This window comes from Bos grunniens, chromosome 9 (genome assembly GCF_055505025.1).
Source record: "Bos grunniens cultivar Pamir isolate PY7600 chromosome 9, Bosgru_T2T1.0, whole genome shotgun sequence".
In the NCBI taxonomy this organism is placed as follows: Eukaryota; Metazoa; Chordata; class Mammalia; order Artiodactyla; family Bovidae; genus Bos; species Bos grunniens.
The window spans coordinates 63,613,721-63,636,652 of NC_141173.1; the positions used below are offsets into that span (position 1 = coordinate 63,613,721).

The 22,932-nt window shown below is 36.5% G+C and overlaps 1 protein-coding gene across 5 annotated transcripts in view; it reads right to left on the reverse strand.

Moving 5' to 3' along the window:
- The window catches only part of ZNF292 (zinc finger protein 292), a 95,681-nt gene that overhangs the window by 16,177 nt on the left and 56,572 nt on the right, over positions 1-22,932 (reverse strand). For 4 of the 5 annotated variants that reach the window (XM_086317826.1, XM_086317824.1, XM_086317825.1 and 1 more), the window contains one exon: positions 5,571-5,773. In XM_086317826.1, coding sequence (XP_086173952.1) covers positions 5,571-5,732 — 162 coding nt within the window. In that variant the 5' untranslated portion in view covers positions 5,733-5,773. Of the gene's footprint in view, positions 1-339; positions 430-5,570; positions 5,774-22,932 lie in introns of those variants that run through there. The other variant, XM_086317827.1, reaches the window with a different exon arrangement.

A 22,932-nucleotide genomic window follows, 5' to 3' on the forward strand; every position in this document is an offset into this window, starting at 1 on the left:
AATTTGTCATGACTGGGCTACTGTTAAAAAAAAATAATCTTTCTTCAAGTCAGAGAACCAATGATTTTCAAGACCTTTACAACTGTTCATTTATATGTAAATAACTAATGCTAATTATAAGCAACCTCTACCCATTAAATCAGGTCTATAATACTGAAAAAGAAAAGCTGCTACTTGTATTTTTTCCCCTTTATCCAGTAATTTAAAAAGCATTAGAATGAACAAAAAGACAAACATTTACTGGATATAGACTAAAAAACAAAGTGTCCATTCATCAGAGGGAATAAAATAAAACATGAAACATTTTATGTAGCTATACCACTTTTAAATGAAGCTCACCTCAGAGTTCTATAAATCTCCATTATTTTTCTTTTCATATATATTCATTCCATCTCAAAGCTTGTCAAGTCATGCATGCATAAGTATAACCTAGATGAAGGCAACTTGCTTCATTTAATTATGCACTTACATCTATTGCTTATTTTTTAAAAATTAAAATTTATTATCTCTACTACAATGATTTACTACATAAAACAATCAGAATTTACCTATGATCTCTATAAGTATTTGCTTTAAGATAAAGATGTGACAAAGAGCATACAATCCCAAATCACTGGTGTTCCACAGAATTAACATGGTACAACTGTCAAATGGCAAAAAGAATTGAAGATCAATACAAACCATTAGCACCCATGTACCACAGAGCTAACTACACATATCTCTGTTAATCTCTGTGTCTCCTCATTAATTTTTGAGTACAGGAAAAGTGTGTGTGTTTGTGTGTGTCTGTGTGTAAAATGTAAGGTGTTTAGAATTAAACAAGTGTCTGAATGGAAATGGGGTAATCCTGAGGTTTGATCTTTGACAACAAGGATAAAGACTGCAAGGGGACAGATTCAGAAGTTCCATTTTACACAGTAAATCAAGCTAGAAAACACTAAGACCCAACTCTGAATCTATGTGTTTAAGAACAATCACTTCTTAAAGTAAATATGAAGTTAGTATAAGAGTTATGATTAAAACCCAAATCCTGGAATTCCCTGGCACAGTACTTTTTCCATTATTCCTGTGTCTTCCTCTTTTGTATAGATCTTTATCTATAAGGAACCCTATGTAAACAAACACAAAAAGGGCTGAACAATACACATTTATACAATTAGTATTTTCAAATACCTACAGTAAGTTAAATGTATTGTTAGACATCTTATACATGTATATAATTATTAATCATAATTTTTCTACTAGATAGGTATTAGTAACATTTTATACATTAAGATGTCAGTAATAATAAAAATAGCAGCTACTCTCCTATTCATTTATTTGTGTCAGTTTCTTCAGGAACAGCACTGCTAAACCAACACAATGGCTTGCCTGGTAAATACTACTACGATTTTTTTTTTTAAACTAATACTATTTCTTTTAGAGACAAGGCTTAGAGAATTAAGTTACTTGCTCAAAGCTGCGTGCTTAATTAGCAGTCAAGATTTCAACCCAGATCTAGCTTCAAAGTCTGTGCTTTTTCTAGACTTCTACATAAGCATATTGCATAAGCACATTGAGGGTCTTCATTGATCAATGCTGATTTTACAAGTTCAATTTTAAAAAAATTCTTAAATCATGAAAGTCTAATTTATTTTGAATCAAATTTTCATGTGTTTTAAAAACCTAAGGTGTTCTTACTGAATGGTTAGATAATGTAAAATGTATACATTATATATAATAAATTAGTTTTTCCAAGGATATTATCTGTATTAGCTTACACTTAATAATAAAACATGTATCTATGTAAAATATAAAAACAACAAAGGTACTATAAACAAACAACAACAACTATAAATTCACAAATACACAACATACGAACTGAAACATCTGCTATATTTAATTACACAGAAAACTTCACTTTTTATTGGTATGCTATGGAAGCAATTTTTACTATGCACTATTCGATAGCCTTTATTTCCCTAATATAGATACCCCACTTGAAAAAAAAGATAGGACACTACAGAGAAAATGAAACCTAATCAATGGCTGAATTAAAACTGTGCAAGTGAAACATAGGTCAACTTTAGCCATCAATGAGCAAGAACTATTTTTCATAATCCAAGGCAGCATAAAGTAAGGACTATCAATATATTACCAATATAGGGACTATTTATGTGTTACAAATATCTACTCTGTATTGCTTTGAAAAAATGACCAAAAATTTAACACTAGAAAATTTAAAAATATGAATAAAACTCTTAAAGTCAATTAGCATGATCTGTTTGTTAAAGATATACTTTTCTAAATCCCTTTGTAAAGTGTAAAAATTATTTCAAAACTGCAAATAATGACTTTTATGTTTTAATATGGCCTTCTGCCAGATACTCAAAAAATACAGAACACTTCATATTTCACATACATTCACTAAGTGCACTTTTAAAATGTATGGGCTTAAACACATTTCAGGAGAAGCTTTTTGCTTATCAAAATAAAACTGCTTTCCTCCATCCAGAAAAGGACTTAAACGGTAAACCTGTTACACTAAAATAATTAGCTGTTTTTTTTTTAAACTCTCAGAATAGCAAAATCTTAAGCTAGATTTAAAAGATAAATACTCTATAGTGTTAAGGAATAAAAAATTTCATATACTGTTTATGGGAGCATAACTCATATAATCTTTTTTTTGGGGGGGGGAGGGGTTGTTAGCACGGCCCTATTTAAGATGTGTAGGTTCTCTGATTCAGCAATTCTACTTACAGAAATTTACCCCACCAGTGTACTCCCAAGAAGAATGAAAGGATCTATCAATAAGTACCAGGCAACAATTTAAATATCCTCTAGTTTGACTAAAATATTAATTACAAACCTATACTATGGAATTATGCAGCCAGAAGAAGGAATGAGGTTGATTTATAAAGAAATGACATGGAAAGATGTCCATACTAAGAGCAGGAAAAGTGCCTAGCAGCAAGGATGTGTGCATGTTTAAAGTATGTTTCTATGTAAAAATATTAGAAATAAACAAATTTCACATTTAATGATTACTTGGGTCAAATGGGAAATAACAGAGAGAGACAAAGTAGAAGATTTTACTTTTATGTTTATTTTGACAACAAAACCAATAGAAATACTGAATACATGAACACTTCTAACTTCATTTTTATATTGACACCAAGAACCCAGGCCAAAGCCCAGTCCTTCAAGAGAAGCCAGATAAACACTGGTCTCTCTCAGCCTCATTCCTCGGCCATCCACCAGGGCTAGCTGTTATTTCTATCACAGTGGAAGGGTCCTGAGAAATAGTCAATTCCTTGCTTACTGGCTCATCTGGACACAGACTATAGGTCCAGGTCATGGTTGACTCTTTCCAATATCTATTCCCACCTAGTCTAAGGAATGGGTAAAAACCTCAAATGTTTACAAGAACCATATAGGTAAAGGAAATGTTTCAAGTGGGTCATGTGAGGGAGAGAGCATTCCTCTTTCGAAGGGGGCAATGTTTGGGCAATTGCTCCAAAGTGATTACTCTCCCTGGGGCAGAAGTGATGACATAATTTACTTCACTTGGAACAATGAAGAGTCAGTTTCAACATGTTTCTAATAGAAAAATAAATGAATAATCAAACAATCTCTAAGTGAAAAGGGATTTCTAACAAGAAATGTTGTTAGACTTACACATATCCTGTTCTGTTCTACAGCATGTGATCTAGTTTTGCTTCTGGGTGGGGAAACTGATTCTGTGTACTCTGCTTAAAGAACATGAAGTATCTTAATTCCACCTGCTTAAAATGAGAAGGAAAAAACAACTTCATACGACATCAGAGATAGAATTTTCCTGAGGATCTCCCACAGCAGGGTGGGCTGTTGTTACTTAACTCTGGATAATTAAACCAAGAGGGAATTTAGGTTCAGTGCTGCAAGATTTTTTTGACTATTCAGGATAGCTAGAAACAGAGACTTTCCTGGAGATAACAAATTCAGTCTTCAACTTCAAACAGGACTTTAGAAGTTAATGTAACCACCCTATCTTTAGACAGTTTCCTGCTAGAAGGTATGCTTCTAAGGACCCATGCTTTACTCACTTACAACCCCCTCGGTGTTTAGATGACACCTTTCATTTACTTAATAAAAATCTCCTGAAGGAAGGATGAGCAGATGGACAGACTTAATTAAGGGCTGGGACTGAACTGATAATAAAAACTTAAATGAAGCTGAAAAATACACAGGATACAATATCATAATAACGATTTAAGGACTAAAAAATGTCACACACATTTCAAAGGCTGTATCTCAAGAAACTATATATTTGCCAATAAATTGTCTACAAAGTTATTCTTGACTAATAAGAAAATTTCAATCCTCTATTTAGCTCCTACTAAACAGCAATGAAAAAGCCATTACCTGAGATAAAAGAGAAACACTAAAGAGAAAAATAGCTAATATCCAAACTAATGATCTCCTAAGCCAGAGCCCTTGGCTCTACTTCATCCGGTCTAGAAACTGCATGCCATCACTCTTCCTAGGATCCTCATTATCCAAAACATACACAACAGGCTTCTCATCTTGGTCCAAGGCTATCGTCTTCCTCTTTTCTATTCTCAAGAAAAATCGCACAATCACCATTATAATTCCAACCTTTAACCTCATGTGGCCATTTAGCTTTCTGTTAGAGGTTATCTTTCTTCTGGATTCTGATTACAATCTCCATCTATTCAGGGGATCATGCACCCTCTGTTAATTGTCCTCTCTTTTATTTCAGCTTCTCCCTTTGCATATCCTAAAATCTGTCCCACAATCCCTTTGTTCTCCATTTGCTACTGCTCTGGAATCAAAGGATACTTATATTAGAGATAATAAGACATATATACACATCACTGTCCAATGTATTATAGTTTTCTTTATCTACTGTCTTTATATACATATTCTGCTTTTTTGATCAACAACTTTCAATTCTCCTACCCTATCTTCAACTTCATTTTGGAATTGAGTCCTCTAAGATGCAAAATTCCATTTGGATTACGATTCTACTTTTAGAAATCTGTAGTATAAAATACACAAATACATGAATACTATACTTTATGCCAACTAGAAGTGAAAAAAACACAATCACTTGTCTTACAAACAAAAACTAAACATGCAAATTTAAATTAAACTATGCAAATAAAAATGAATATAGATAGATACAGAGATAGATATGTATACAGAGGGACAGAGAGAGAGTATACTTAGGGGGAAGACATACATTTTTTTAAGTTACTTAGTTAAAATAAAATCTGCAAGTATTGTGAAGTCAGGTAAAACTGAAATTAAAGCCTGAACACTAATAAAAAATGCTAGCTAAATTAAGCTACCACCATCTTTCCGATAAAAAAGAGCCAATTTATTTAAAGTAGAAGCCAGGTGAAATGTTTACATATAATCCTGAAAGCTGCTTACAATCACTATCTAAGAGCACATCAAAAACTTAACACTGATAACAATGGCTCTTCACTATTTAAGAGAAAAGGAAGTCAAAGACATTCTAATGTAATTAAAAATTATTAGTTTTACTTTAAAAAATAATTACTGACAAAAGAAAACATACTCACCTCTTCGATTAACTTTTCATTTGGTGACGATGTACAAAGACAGACAAGGTAAGTTTGCTTAAAACTACCTTTTGTACCAATCTCTGGATGGTCAGAACACAGCTTTGCTAGAGCAGTTGCTTGACTTAACTGATTTGTTTTGATTAGATGTTTAATTCTCATATCCAACAAGATGGGACCCTCAAAAGCTAAAAATTCATTCACTTTAAAAAACAAGACATAATAGATTATTAACATTTGGTAAATAGTTCATTTGCAATACAAATACTTACAAGGAATATTTGTTTAAAGCAGAGAAACTAAACTTTTTTGTTGTTGCAATTTTCTATTATTCTCAGACTGTAACAAAATATTTGATCTTATAAGCAGAAGATGATTATGTAGTTAATTTTTTAGAGTTGCATTAATACTTTAGCCCCTTAAAGTACCATTTATAGTTATTTACAATGAGGTGAGTTGAATTCCTGATTATAAAAATAATTTTGCATTGGATTCCGAGTCAGTATTATTAAAATTATACTAAATTCTTTCTCCCACAGCTTTTATTCCTGAATATCAGGGGTTAGCATTTCTAGAAATCTGCAGGGCGAGGGCATTACACATTCATGTGTATATGCACAGTCCCTCAGTTGTGCCTCACTTTTTACAATCTCATGGACTAAAGCCCACCAGTTTCCCCTGACCATAAACTATTCCAGCCAATACTGAAGTGGGTTGCCATTTCCTACTCCAGGGCATCTTACCGACCCAGGGATTGAACCTGTCTCTATTGGCATTTCCTGTGATGGCAGGAGGATTCTTATATGGTAACCACAAAAGGATGTTTGGATATTCTAGAGGATGAAATTCAACTAATATTGTGTTCAATTCTGTTGATGTATTTTTCATTTTAAAAGGTGAAGTCTGAGCATGCATGCTCAGTCATGTCTGACTCTGTGTGACCCCATGGATTGTAACCTGCCAGGCTACTCTATCCATGAGATTTTTCAGGCAAAAATACCGGAGTAGGTTGCCATTTCCTCCTCCAGGGGATCTTCCTGACCCAGGGGTGGAACTCGCATCTTCTGCGGCTCCTGCACTGCATGTGGATTCTATACCGCTGAGCCATCAGGGAAGCCCTATCTTGCCTTTATAGGTGTCTTAGGACAAATTTAAATTATCCATGGAAAAATAAATAAGGGGTTGGAGGGTAGTCTGCTGAAAGTTCTCTAAGTTTTAAAAGTATCAACCAATAAACCTCAACACTTGCTTAAGACCCACTGCTGCTGCTGCTGCTGCTGCGTCGCGTCAGTCGTGTCCGACTCTGTGCGACCCCATAGACGGCAGCCCAACAGGCTCCTCTGTCCCTGGGATTCTCCAGGCAAGAATACTGGAGTGGGTTGCCATTTCCTTCTCCAATGCATGAAAGTGAAAAGTGAAAGTGAAGTCGCTTAGTTGTGTCCAACTCTTAGCGACCCCATGGACTGTAGCCTACCAAGGCTCCTCCATCCATGGGATTTTCCAGGCAAGAGTACTGGAGTGGGGTGCCACTGCCTTCTCCATAAGACCCACTAATGTATAATAAATATTCATTCTGTTCAAACTTTGGATTTCTGAGTGCTTGTCTGATGAACTACAAGGAAGAATTTAACTTTTTTTCTAATTTGTGAAGGAGATTTTAAAATTTAACAAACACAAATTTAAACTTTTCCCTAAGTTTTCTTTACCAGGATGAAAATGGTGGTTAAAAATTTACTTGGTGACGGCTAGCCGACAACCTTTGGAAGGCTTTCAAGTGATAAAATTTTATATGCCCTATAAATAAAACACAAGATTTCTCAACTTGTGAAAGGACTGGAAAACATGTCTAGGAAGTAATTTGTGGGTTAGAACATGGAAAATAAAAGATGTTCTTCCTCTCTACTTTCTCTGCTACTAAATGGTAGCAAAGGATAGTAAATATCCTTTGCTACCATTTAGTAACTTTAGCTCTAACTGTACTCCACTGTGAAAATATTCTTCTATAAAATAGTATGATCAAAGCTCCTCAGTATTAAAACCATGAGCATATAAGTAATTTAATAATACAAGATCCCAAATTTCATCCTTTTCTTGAAGTCTAGACCTTATTCCTGCTACTCTCTATTCTTTACACATTAAACTACACCAAAAAAAAAAAAAAAGTATAAAGACTAAACACAGATAAATAACACTATCTGTATAACCCTCTGGTACCTCTGATGGTATGTCTGACATACATAGGGCATTACTTTTCTTTTCAATATCACACGATTCTGTTAGGACAATTACACTGCAAATATCTTTTCATAGTTTAACTCAACAGCCAAAGCAAAATCTGTAAAGATTTTCAATGAAAACATAAGGAAATAAGAGTTTTTTTAAAAAGTTATTCTTTAAGTTATGGCTATAAGTTATGGACTTTAAGAAACAGCCTGAGGTTCCAGGAAACACTAGTGGTAAAAAGCCTGGTAATTATTTCACATACTCCCACAAAAACTCATACTCAGCGAACTCTGAAGATCATAGCAAAGAAATTATTTAAAGGTGGCAACTTTTAAATGAAACTAATGATAATCTTAATAGAATTTCAAACAGTCCCTAAAATCTCAAAGAGCAGCATGTAGTTAGAATGACAAATTATACAAAATAGTTTCTGTACTAACTCAAGTAGAGTAGAATATGTTACTATATATTTCAAAAACATACTTGTGTGCATGTTTTTAAACAATGGGAAACCATTGCCACACTTAGCGCAAAACAGATTTCCAAGAAATACAGACTATTAGAGCACAAGGAGCTTTATAGATCATTTTATCCAGCTCCATCATTTGGCAGATGAGTAAACTGAGGCTCACAGAAGGCAAATGACTTCCTAGGGTCATAAAACCAGTTAACAATAGAACCGGGACCAGAAGCAGCCCAGTCTTGCAAACTTCCACCTTAACATAGTGATGCAATGAGAAAAAGTAAATTCTTTAGCTAGTGTGCCTACTACTTGTTAGAATAGCACTTTAAGTAAGAGAGCTGTGAAGCAGCATTTGTTTTCAGAGGAAAGTAATTATGTATTCTGAAGCTCACAGTTCAAATGGATCAAAAGTAGATTACATTTAACCTCTATTCAGAACCTCCCCCTTAGGGGAGGGAAACTCACTCCCCACGTTCCCCCTTCTCCTTCTCCATTTTCCTTTTACCTGCTTTCCTTCCCTCATTCTTCTATATGTTTCTCTATTTCTCTCCACTCCAGGACCTGTTTTCCTTACAAAGTTATAACAGCACATCAAAGATTATCAGACTCTTGAAAAAAGCTTTATCTTTATTCTTAAGTAGCTAGTCACATCAAATTTCACTCCCTACCCTGCAGATGGGGAAACAGCAGAAACAGTGTCAGACTTTATTTTTCTAGGCTCCAAAATCACTACAGATGGTGACTGCAGCCATGAAATTAAAAGACGCTTACTCCTTGGAAGGAAAGTTATGACCAACTTAGATAGCATATTCAAAAGCAGATTGCCAACAAAGGTCCGTCTAGTCAAGGCTATGGTTTTTCCTGTGGTCATATATGGATGTGAGAGTTGGACTGTGAAGAAGGCTGAGCGCCGAAGAATTGATGCTTTTGAACTGTGGTGTTGAAGAAGACTCTTGAGAGTCCCTTGGACTGCAAGGAGATCCAACCAGTCCATTCTGAAGGAGATCAGCCCTGGGATTTCTTTGGAAGGAATGATGCTAAAGCTGAAACTCCAGTACTTTGGCCACCTCATGCTAAGAGTTGATTCACTGGAAAAGACCATGATGCTGGGAGGGATTGGGGGCAGGAGGAAAAGGGGACGACAGAGGATGAGATGGCCGGAATGGCATCACTGACTCGATGGACATGAGTCTGAGTGAACTCCGGGAGTTGGTGATGGACAGGGAGGCCTGGCGTGCTGCGATTCATGGAGTCGCAAGGAGTCAGACATGATTGAGCGACTGATCTGATCTGATCTGACCCTGCTTTCCCCACCCCTATCCCAGAAAACCATAAAATACATTGAATTTTACTTGGGTAGCCTTTTTATTTATGTCCTGTGTATTTACATCCTTGGGAGGAAAAAGCAGGTTTTACTACACTCAACCCTATCAAGAGATCTGGATGACCTACAATGGCAATGTAAATGAGTGATACTGTCAGTTCAATTAAAGTAATAATGGCTTTCTTTCCATAAAATGCCACTTACATAATAGTAAAAAGAAAAACATGAAAGATAATTAATTTTTAAACTATTACAATATGTAAGTTGAATATTTGTGATAAATCTTTATATAAATATTAACTGACCATGTACCCAGGACTAGGTCCTGGATTCCCCCCAAAGTGGAGTCAAATCTATTCACTGAGTGTCTATTTCCACATTCAGATTTGCACATAATTCCCCTTGCAGCATCTCCAGCTAGCTCTTTCACAATCATCTCAAACTCTGCATACAAAAATATGTATGCCACAATATGTGTTATAAAACTAAAGAGAACTAAAAGGTGGTATGAAAACTTTCCTCTTCTGCCTTGTTCCTCCTTATCCTAACCTACAATCCACCATATGATCCTGTCACTTCCAACTCCCAAATACTTCAGTTCAGTTCAGTTCAGTCGCTCAGTCATGTTCGACATTTTGTGACCCCATGAATCGCAGCACGCCAGGCCTCCCTGTCCATCACCATCTCCCGGAGTTCACTCAAACTCGAGTCCATAGATTCTCCCAGCCATTTCATCCTCTGTCGTCCCCTTTTCCTCCTGCCCCCAATCCCTCCCAGCATCAGAATCTTTTCCAATGACTCAACTCTTCGCATGAGGTGGCCAAAGTACTGGAGTTTCAGCTTTAGCATAATTCCTTCCGCTGATCTCCTTTAGAATGGACTGGTTCGATCTCCTTGCAGTCCAAGGGACTCTCAAGAGTCTTCTCAACACCACAGTTCAAAAGCATCAATTCTTCGGTGCTCAGCTTTCTTCACAGTCCAACTCTCACATCCATACTCCCATTCACTTTTCTCCACCTACACAGCTACCATTCACCCTCTTCTCTCAGCTCAAACTGTTAATCTCCCAGACCACTCTGTTGCATTCTGCTAGTCTTTCTAACACATCTCCACTAGGACTCAGGATGCTTTTTTTCCCTGCACCTCTGAAGAACATACGCAACTCTCCTTTCCCAGTTAAAATCTCCAAGTGGTTTCCCTTTGTGTTCAAATGATAAATTCCAAAATTCCCATCATAACCTTCATGAATCTGCATCACCTATTCCATTAAAAAAATTTATTTTCTCTTAAAATCGATTCAGCATTTGGGCAAGAAGTAAAAGGCATCTAAAATAAAAAGGAAGAAATATCATCATCTGAATGCAGATGGCATCATCTTATAGGTAGAAAATCCTCAAGATTACATACACACACACACTAAATAAATTTAGTGAAGTTGCAGGATATCAAAATCAGAACACAAAAACAAGACTCATTTCTATACGCTAACGATGAACAAACTGAAAAGGTAATTCAGAAAACAATTCCATTTATAATAGCAACAAAAAGAATAAAGTACTTAGCAGACCTGACCAAGAGAGTGCAATACTTGTACTGTGAAACCTATAAACACTGGGTGTGTGCCAAGTCGCTTCAGGCGTTTCCAACTCTTTGCAACTCCATGGAGTGTAGCCTGTCAGGCTTCTCTGTCCATGGCCTTCTCCAGGCAAGAATACTGCAATGGGTTGCCACGCCCTCCTCCAGGGAATCTTTCCAACCCAGGGATTGAACCCGAGTCTCTTTCGTCTCCTGCATTGGCAGGGGGGTTCTTTACCACTAGTGCCACCTGGAGAAGGAAATGGTAGCTCACTCCAGTGTTCTTGCCTGGAGAATCCCAGGGATGGGGAGCCTGGTGGGCTGCCATCTCTGGGGTCGCACAGAGTTGGACATGACTGAAGTGACTTAGCAGCAGCAGTGCCACCTGGGAAGTAAACAGCTAATCTGAATGAATTTGAATTCATGTTGCTCAGTTACGTTCGACTCTTTGCGACCCTATGAACTACAGCTCACCAGACTCCTATGTCCATGGAATTCTCCAGGTAAGAATACTGGAGTGGGTAGCCATTACCTTCTCCAGGGATCTTACCGACCCAGGAACTGAACCCAGGTCTTCCACACTGCAGGCAGATTCTTTACTGTCTGAGCCACCAGGGAAGCTCTGAAAGAAATTAAACATTACTGAAAGAAATTAAAGACGACACAGGGAAATGCAAGGGAACCTCATGTTCATGGATTTGAAGACTTAATGTGGTTAAGATGTCCAATAACCTAAAGCAAGCTATGGATTCAATGTAATCCCAACAAAACTGGAATGGCTATTTTGAAGAGATAGAAAAATTGACCCTAAAACTAATATGCAATCTCAAGGAATCCCAAACAGCCAAAACAATTTTGAAAAAGAACAAAGGTGGAGGTCTCACACTTCCTCACTTCAAATGGACTATAAAACAATCAAAAGTGGCATAAAAGGAATATAGGCAATGCAACAGAATAGAAAAAGCTCAGAAATAAACCATCACTAAATGATCAAATAATCTTCAACCAGGTGGCAAGGCCACTCAAGAGGAAATGATAGTCTCTTCAACAAATGGTGCTGGGTAAACTGGATATCCACATGCAAAAGATTAAAATTAAACCCTTATACCATATAAAAACACAATCTGAAATGAATTAAAGACCTAAATATAACACCCAAAACTATAAAATTTCTAGAAGAAAACAATGGGGAAAAGCTTCAAGAACTGGACTTGGCAATGATTTATTAGATATGATACCAAGGGTTAGCCAAGAACAACAACAAAAAAATAAGACTACATCAAAGTTAACTTCCTACATCAAAGGACAGAATCAACAGAGTAAAAAGGCAACTTACACAATGGGAGAGAATATTTGCAAATTACATATGTGATAAGAGGTTAATGTTCAGAATATATAAAGAATTCCTATAACTCAACAACAACAATCAAATAATCCAAATGAAAATAATGAGATATCACTTCACACCTGTCTCAGAATGGCTATTTTCAAAAACACAACAACAAAACAAAAAGAGAAAATAAATGTTGGTTGAAGATGTAGAGGAACTGTAACCTTTGTGTCCTACTGATAGCACTATAAAATGATACAACCTCTAAGGAAAACAGTCTAGAAGTTCCTCAAAAAATCAGAAACAGAACTACCATGTGGTGCAGCTATCCCACTTTTGGATGCCACAAAAGAAGTCAAGGAGGGTCTCAAGGAGACATCTGCACTCCTGTGTTCACAGCAGCACTACTCACAAGGGCCAGGAGGTAGAAGTAATCCAGATGTCCATCAACAGGTGAACTGATAAATAAATGTGCCACATACATATAATGTAGTATTATTCACCTTTAAAACAGAAGGAAATTCTGTCACATGCTAACAACAGTTGTATTTGGAGGACATTATGTTAAATGAAATAAGCCAGTCAAAAAAAGGTAAATATGTAGTATGATTACACTTATATGAGGTATGTAAAGTAGTCAAAGTCATAGAAACAAAAAGCAGAATGTTGACTAACCAGGGACTGGGAGTGGAGTATGGGAAAAGGAGGGAGCTATTGTTTAAAATCACTCTTGCAAGTGATAAAATCTTTTTGTAAGATTAAAAAAGTTCTGCAGATATGTTTCAAAACAGTATGAACATACAAAACACTACCAAACACTTACTGAAGTGAAGTCGCTCAGTCGTGTCCAACTCTTCGTGACCCCATGGACTGCAGCCCACCAGGCTCCCCCGTCCCTGGGATTCTCCAGGCAAGAACACTGGAGTGGGTTGCCATTTCCTTCTCCAATGCATGAAAGTGAAAAGTGAAAGTGAAGTCGCTCAGTCGTGTCCGACGGTTCGCGACCCCATGGACTGCAGCCCACCAGGCTCCCCCGTTCATGAGATTTTCCAGGCAAGAGTACTGGAGTGGGGTGCCATTGCCTTCTCCAACTATACACTTAAAAATGATTAAATTCTGCGTTTTTACCACAAGAAAAAAATGCAATGAAAAAATCAATTCAGCATTAGTTCAAAAAATTCAAATTCAGAAATTTAATAAAAGCTTAACACTTCCTTCACCCAACCTCTCACCCTTTCCTGGGAGAATAAGCTAAATTTCAAGACACAGCATTTTCACTGAAGATTTCAGAATTGCTTAAACCACCTGCTTTGTCATTAAGCCTGAAACTTTATGATCGTAACTGATTTTTGACATGATTGATGTAAAATAGAATTTATATAAATTTTAAAAATTCCATGTTATAGATGAATCTAGTAAGTCTCTGGGAGATAGTGGAAGACAGAGGAGCCTGGCGTGCTACAGTCCATGGGGCTGCAAAGAGTCAGACACAACTTAGCAACTGAACAACAACAACAAAAGTAAGTATGTAACCATAAAATTTTCTTGTGGAGTAAGATTTAATTATTACTATTACATTTAATTAAATTCTCACGTCTTTATCCATGTAACATGATAATGAAATCAGACTCATTAGAACAGAAACAATGACTTTTTCTAGGATGTTTAGAAAAGCCAGTAAGTTTATGTTTTAAATCATTACTAGTAAAAATAAAATCTTGGTGGTCACCATATATCTAGTTATGTAACAGTAGAATATAATTAAGGTTAACAAAATGCAAAATAAAACATCAGTCTGAAATGGGAAAGTGAACACTTCTACAGTTTTACTGCCGTTAAATTCCATCAGCTTAATTCTATTCAGAGTCACTGATCCTCAATGATCTAAGTAAAACCTAAAGAGGGCAATCTAATTTAGCAGTGATTTTTAAAAATAAAATTCAAAATATTCCATTTATTTGTTTTTTATAACAAGACAAGGTCAGTAAGAGCCAAAGAGAGAGAAAGCAAAAAAAATTTTTTAACTAAAAAAAAAAAAAAAAAAAAAGGATAACCAAATAGAAATGTTAGGAGAACTGTATTTCTTAAGCTTACTTAATGTATAATCTACAAGATGTTCTTTTTAGTGATTTTGTATAAGAAATGTTTTAACACTCAAAAAAACTGTCAACATATTTAAGTGTAGGTTTCAGAATCACCCATTTTGGTACTCTATACATAGAATACAGGTGAAGATACACATAGGCCCATAAAATATACAGGAAAAGTTTCAACAAGTAGAAGAACTAGAGATTTCTATCTGAAAACAAATTCAGCTGCATGTAATCAGATCTGGCCTCATTTCATCTGTTCTCTCCTCCCATCTCTTCCTTTAAAATATTATTACATCGTAGATATGCTAATATCTGGTAAACCAAGCAGCATGTTTTTCCTGTTTATTTTAAAATGTAAAGTTTATTACTGAAATAAAGACTTATTTTCTCACAAAGCTCTGAAGGACTTATAAGTACTATGGAAAATCTTAAGCTTTAGAAATTTCCTTTGAAAACCAAGGAGTTCAAAAAACAAAAAATGAACCCCAGGGCTTAGGATTCAAGAAAGAACTGGCAAGCTGAATAAAAACACAATTTATGCAACTGCAAATTATTCCAAAATAGAAGGGAAAGGGCTGAAGGAATTCAGTGTAACTGTTAGTAGGGAGCTCTTTCAAAGTTTAGATTTTACAATAATGACATATACAAAAAAAGAAAAAACAGCAGGTTCAGGACCAAGGATGCATACACCATGCAAACTGTTATTAAAAAGATGACCCCTAGCTTACCAACTGGACTGCCCTGGTGGCTCAGTGGTAAAGAATCTGCTTGCGATGCAATCTCCTAGAAAAGTAAATGGCAACTCACTCTAGTATTCTTGCCAGGGAAATCCCATGGACAGAGGCACCTGGAAGGGTATAGTCCATGGGGTCGAAAAAGTGTCAGAAACAACATAGCAAATAAACAACAAGCATGCCAAATAAGATGAATATAATCAAATTGGTGGAAGTGGGTAACTTCTTGAGAAGGGTCTCTGCTCCTTGGGTTTGATTATTCATTATTTATGATGATAGAATGGTGGGTCTGATAACAACCTTTAGATTGAAAAAGATAGAACAATGGAGCAAATGGAAACAGGTGGGAAAATATAATTTTCAAAATGGGACCTGAGGTACATTTTGCAAACTGTAGACTAGAGGAATAAATATATTGCTAAGAGTCTTACGTCAAGGCTGTATATTGTCACCCTGCTTATTAACTTATATACAGAGTACATCATGAGAAACTCTGGGCTGGAAGAAGCACAAGCTGCAATCAAGATTGCCGGGAGAAATATCAATAACCTCAGATATGCAGATGACACCACCCTTATGGCAGAAAGTGAAGAGGAACTCAAAAGGCTCTTGATAAAAGTGAAAGTGGAGAGTGAAAAAGTTGGCTTAAAGCTCAACATTCAGAAAACGAAGATCATGGCATCTGGTCCCATCACTTCATGGGAAATAGATGGGGAAACAGTGGAAACAGTGTCAGACTTTATTTTTTGGGGCTCCAAAATCACTGCAGATGGTGACTGCAGACATGAAATTAAAAGACGCTTACTCCTTGGAAGAAAAGTTATGACCAACCTAGATAGCATATTGAAAAGCAGAGACATTACTTTGCCAACAAAGGTTCATCTAGTCAAGGCTATGGTTTTTCCTCTGGTCATGTATGGATGTGAGAGACTGTGAAGAAAGCTGAGCGCTGAAGAATTGATGCTTTTGAACTGTGGTGTTGGAGAAGACTCTTGAGAGTCCCTTGGACTGCAAGGAGATCCAACCAGTCCATTCTGAAGGAGATCAACCCTGGGATTTCTTTTGAAGGAATGATGCTAAAAGCGGAAACTCCAGTACTTTGGCCACCTCATGTGAAGAGTTGACTCATTGGAAAAGACTCTGATGCTGGGAGGGATTGAGGGCAGGAGGAAAAGGGGACGACAGAGGATGAGATGGCTGGATGGCATCACCGACTCAATGGACGTGAGTTTGAGTGAACTCCGGGAGTTGGTGATGGACAGGGAGGCCTGGTGTGCCGTAATTCATGGGGTCGCAAAGAGTCGGACATGACTGAGCGACTGAACTGAAGATTCTTAAAATTAATACATTAGAAATATGACTTGTGAGTGTTCAGGAAAAAAAAGTGACTGTCAAGAACCAAGAAAGATTCACCAAACATAAATTAGGTTGCACTTCTACAAAAATTATCTCAAAATGTATCACAGACCAAAATATATAACGCAAAACTATTAATATGATACATCCAGGAGATAAAGTAAAGTGAAGTCGCTCAGTCGTGTCTGACTCTTCGCAACTCTATGGACTGTAGCCTACCAGGCTCCTCTGTCCATGGGGTTTTCCAGGCAGGAACACTGGAGTGGGGTGCCATTTCCTTCTCCAGGGTCCAGGAGATAAGAGGAGAAAAATCTATATGATATTGGGTTTGGTGATTATTTTTAGACAAAACAACAAAAGCACAATCCATGAAAGAAAAAAAAAATAAGTTGGACTTAATTAAAATTTAGAACTTCTGCCCTCTGCAAGGCACTGTAAAGAAAAACAAGTCACAGAGTAAATGAAAATATTTGCCAAGCTCCTATCTGCTAAAGGACCTATATCAAACTATAACAACTAAAGGGAACAGTGAATGACCTAGAGATTGTCATACTGAATAAGTCAAAGAAAGACAAACATCATGATATCGCTTATATGTGGAATCTAAAAAAATAGAGTACAAATAAACCTATTCACAAAACTGGAATAGTCACAGATGTAGAAGACAAACTTACAGTTACCAAGGGGGAAAGACGGGGAGATAAAGTGGGAGATTGGGATAGACATATATACTCTACTATACATAAAATAGATAAGTTAAAAAGAACCTACTGTATAGCACAGGGAACTCTACTCAATACTCTGTAATGACCTACATGGGAACAGAAGCTAAAAACGGTGGCTATATGTGTATGTATGAATGATTTACTTTCCTGTACAGCAGAAACTAACACAACATTGTAAATCAACTATACACCAGTAAAAAATTAAAAAAAAAGCAAAACATATAAACAGATCCTTCTCCCAAGAAGATATACAGATGGCAAATATTCATGTAAAAAGATGTTCAGTATCATCTGTCTGTGCAGAAACACAAATTAAAGTAATGGGATATCATGACACACATATATTAGAATGGCTAAAATTGCCCAAATAGATAAAAGTAACTACCAGTGAGAATCTAGAACAGCATGCAGAATGGTATAGGTTGGCAGCTTCTCACAAAGCAAAATATACTCTTACCATATAAGCAATCTTTCTCCTAGGTATTTACCCAACTGATCTGAAAATTTATCCAAAAAACTTGTATGCAAATATTTATAGCAGTTATACTCATTAATGCCAAAAACTGGTAGAAAACAAGATGTCTTTTAAGAAGTGAATGGATAAACAAACTGTGGTAGATTCTTACAATGGAATATAATTCAGCAACTTTTTTTTGAATGAGCTATTAAGTCACTCTAATACATAGATAAATGTTACATGCATATTGTTACATGAATGAAGGTAGACTGAAAAGTCTATAAACGTGGATAAGTAATTGTCATCGTTCAGGAGAGGGTTGAACAGGTGAAGCACAGTTAATCTTTTTTAGGGCAATGAAACTATCCTGTATGATACTATAATGGAGGATACATGATAATATGCATTGGTCAAAACCCAAACAACTTGAGGGCATGAAGAAGGACTCCAATGGTAGGCAAATTTGAAAATACGATTTAGGAGGTTGCGAAGCCCAGGAGAGACTGTAGAATATGGCAAAAGATTCTGTCTTATAAATGTAATGAAAGAACTTCACTGAAAGAGATGGGAGAATGGGCTGCTCACCTAACTTGGGATAAGAGGAGTCAGTACAAATATGGAAAAAGGCACTGTGTACACTGATAAAAGTTGTTTTCCACAGGGATACAGGTTATCAATTCTGAAATCACTATACATACACTAGGAGTAAGTAAGTAGTAATATATGGATGATTAAGCAATATAGGATGGTCTACGGTAAAAGAAGTCTGAAAACGCTACATATTGTATAATTCCAATTATATGACATTCTTTTGAAATGAGAGGTTATAGATAAGAAGAGAAGGTCAGAATGATCCAGGTGCTATAGATTAGAGTTGGAGACATCTGTATAAACTCTCACATTTAGTGTAATATAGATACAACTGGTTACATATACAAACATTTATAAATATGTGTGCACACACAGATTAATTATACCTACATATATTTTTTTACTCTGTCTGCTGAGAGTTCCTGGAGGCAATGACACCTCAGTAGCAACGAGCACAACCAGTTACCAAGGCTTGGTTCCTAACACTATTCTCCACTGAAAGGAACTAAGGTTCCTTGGAGAAACAGCTGATTATAGGATTGGGGCAAGAAATACACAGAATAAACATAGAGCATCTTGTAGAAACAAAAAACAAGGAAGTACTCAAACAAAAACATAACCCACAACCATGGGGCTATGTCAAAGGGACAGAGAAGTTAACTTGAAGAGTTCCCAGTGGCCAAAGCTGAACAATTTGATCAACAAAATAGTGTTGTATTATCACTAAAGCATAAAGTAAATATCAGTTGAGTCCATATTAATTAAACAAATAGATAAGGAAGAAAAGACAGATTTCGGGTTTCCTTGGTGGTACAGTGGTTAAGAATTTGCCTTGCAATGCAACCAATTCCAGTTCGATCCCTGGTCTGGGAAGATCCCACAATTAAGTCCAGGTGCCACAACTACTGAGCCCAGGCACTGCAACTACTGAAGCCGGCAAGCCTAGAACCAGTGTCTGCAACAAGAGAAGCCACAGGAATGAGAAGCTCACACACAAACAGTAGCCCCCACTCACCGTAACTAAGAGAAAGCCCGAGGGCAGTAATTAAGACCTGCCACAGTGCTTGCTTCGGCAGCACATATAACGAAGACCTACCACAGCCAAAACATCAGTAATCTTTAAAAAAGAAAAGACAAATTGCTGTGGAGAACTCCAAACAATCTGTGTAGATACTGCCTCCTCAAGGAGGTAGAGCTTAACTCTCCAACTCCTAAGTGTGGGCTGCATAAGGTAACTTCTTTCCAAAGAGTACAGCATGGAAAGGTGGAAAAAGAGTAATTTCACAGTAATTTCACTGAATGTGAAAAACACATTCAGCCAGGTGACCAAGGTTAATACCAACAGTGAGGAAGTCATGTTGGTTACAGGTACCTTTCGTATGATGACCATGGCACTGTACCTCAGTGATCTTCCTCCCCTAAACCCATAAGCCAAGTACTAATCACGTGAGCAACATCAGACAGATCCAAACTGAGGGAAATCCTATAATACTCTTCAAAACTGCCAAGATCATCAAAAACAAGCAAAGTCTGAAAATACTATCATAGCCAAGAGGAACCTAAGCAGACATGATGACTAAATGTAATGTGATATCCTAGATGGAATCCTAGAACAGAAGGAAGACAACAGGTAAAAACCAGGGAAATCTGAATAAGGTATAGACTTTAGTTAATAGCAAAGTATTGATACTGGTTTATTAATTGTGACAAACAGATCATACTAATGATATACTATATTAACATATATAATTAATAAATATATACATACTAACAGTTGGGAAAACTGGTGTGGAGTATTTAGAAAACTATTATAAAATAGTTCATTTAAAATATGATTAGGTCAGGGACTTCCCTGGTGGCCCAGTGTTTGAGAATCCACCTTGCAATGCAGAGGACATGGGTTCAGTCTTCTTTTGGGGAACTAAGATATCACATGCCATGGAGCAACTAAGCCCCTGTACCACAACTACTGAGCCCACATGCTCTGGAGCCCTTGTGCCACAACTACTGAGTCCACGCACTCTGGAGCCCTTGTGCCACAACTAGAGCCCATGAGCAGCAGTAAAAGATCTCACATGATGCAATGAACATTCTGTGCACTACAACTAAGACCAGACGCAGTCAAATAAATAAACAAAAATATTTTTTAAAACATTAATGTCAGACTAACCTCAATAGTAAATAATCTTACTTAATAAAACTCTAGCCAAATACCTCTTGTGGTCTTTCATCATAGTGTCACTATAGACAAAAAGGAAAGCCATGGACCAGACACAAGGAAACAGGCATATGTGATGAAACAACCATAATCAAAAGGGCACTGGCTAAACGACTAAAAGGAAACAAGAAAATGTCTATAAGTATTCCAGGGGCTAGGTGTTTGAGTATGACCTTTTTAATGGTCATTATCAAGAACCTGGATGCCAACATACTGTATGCTAATAATATCTGCTTAAACTTGGAAAGACAAAACCCTTGAACTAACAAAACCAAGATGTAACATAATATGGACAAGCTGCAGAGGCAGAATGGATTTAACACAGTGAAATTTAAAAAAAGAAAAAAAGGAATACTTTGTATGCCAAAATACTATGTATAAAAATGCTGGCCAGATCATATTCGGGGTTCATGTTAAGTTTCGAGAATTACACATGAACAAGAAACAAAATGCACTGAAGTCAGAAATCATGATTGTAGACTTAAAATCAGGACACACCAGGATAGCTTTTAGTCCCTTTAGAGGGATTTGTACTTTGTTAGGTATGCATGGCCTTATGGGTAGCACTAGATCCAAGACAGCAACTCTTAAGTACATAGTTTTTCACAATTTACACAATAAAGATTATCTAATAGCAGCTATAAATGGAGTGAATTACATAGTTACCATTCTCTATGAGTATTCAAGCAAAGGCCCATTCATTTTACCAGTGAGTAATGTTTTAGAAGGGAGTTAAAATTGAGTAAAAGATAAATGATTATTCAGCGGCTTTCCAATTCTTAGATGATAACTAAAGGAAGGCACAAGTAACATGTAAGCCTAAAGTTCTTGTGATATTCAAAGGCCATCAACTTAATTACACTGTTTAAATATCAAAGTTACATTATTCTAAGATGTTAAAACCTTAAAGGGAAACCAGCATTTTTAATTGAGTCCCATACACCCTCAATCCCTAAATCAAAGAACATTTGTTGGTTTTAGCTGGGCTTTGCATGTGTGTTGTCACGACCAATGCTTTGCGATCCCACGAACTACAGACTGCCAGGCTCCTCTGTCCCTGGGATTCTCCAGGCAAGAATACTGGAGTGGGTTGCCATTCCCTTTTAGGGCATCTTCCCGAACCAGAAATCAAACCCAGATCTCCTGCACTGCAGGTGGATTCTTCACCACTGAGCCACCTGGCTTTGTGGTTCTAAATTTAGTCAATAAAACTAAATTTTAGTTCTAAAATTAGTCAATAAAAATTAGTTATTTAAAATAAATCAGAATTAAGTCGATTATCCACTGTTCAAATACTACATCAAAACTTCAAACGCTTTGCTATCAACAAACTAATGAACATAGCCTATTACAGTGTACCTATTGCTGGCAGAGCTCTAGCTCTTATCAAACTTGCCATAGGCCAGTATAGGTTAAACCAAGGGTTTGGATATATCATATAAAAAGCTGAAAGTTCCACATGCTGTACAATTGCCCAATTTGAAAATGTAAATAAATTAGTGTATATGTGTAAAATGTTAATTACTTCAACATATAGTTCAAGTCTATGTGATTACCCACAGAGTAACTCCCGTCAAAGAAGTAGGCTAAATAACAGGGCCAAATAAAGATTATAGCTGCACAGTCTCTCAGTCATATAACATCCCTCTGGTTACTTCACGAGTCATATTAAAATCTGGCTACCTACAGTCTATCTGTTACTGTAGAAACTCCTTTTGCTTTATAGCCCAAATTATTCCAGTAGCTATGCCAGGTGAGGATCATGAAATAAAGTGGCACAGAGATGGGCAAAGACATTTGTTAACAGAAACAATGTTAGGCACATTGAAACAAGAAAGGACACTGAGCACATACTGAGCACATATTCTTTTAAGGTAAATTTTAAATCTCTGCTAAGGTAAAGGTTCTATTTTTCTGCATCAGCATAATGTGAGAGTTTGGCAAAGATGCTCTTCAGAAGCTGACAACAGAAAAAAGGAGTTAAATCTTTATTTAAGCTAGGTGTGATTTTATTTTATTAGGCTGGGTGCAACATGGCATAATATAAAAAGGACAGAGCTGGGGACCTCACTTCGATTCCCAGCTCTACTTCACATCACTGGCAGTGTGATACAGAAAAGACAACTAATCTTTCTGAGCCTGTATTTTCTCACCTGTGCAACAGGGACAAAAAAAGATCCCATTTTTCCATAGGATCATTGTGAAGATTAAAAGCACATTTCAAACTGCAATAACTATACAATGTAATTTGGTATTATTATTAATATATCCTA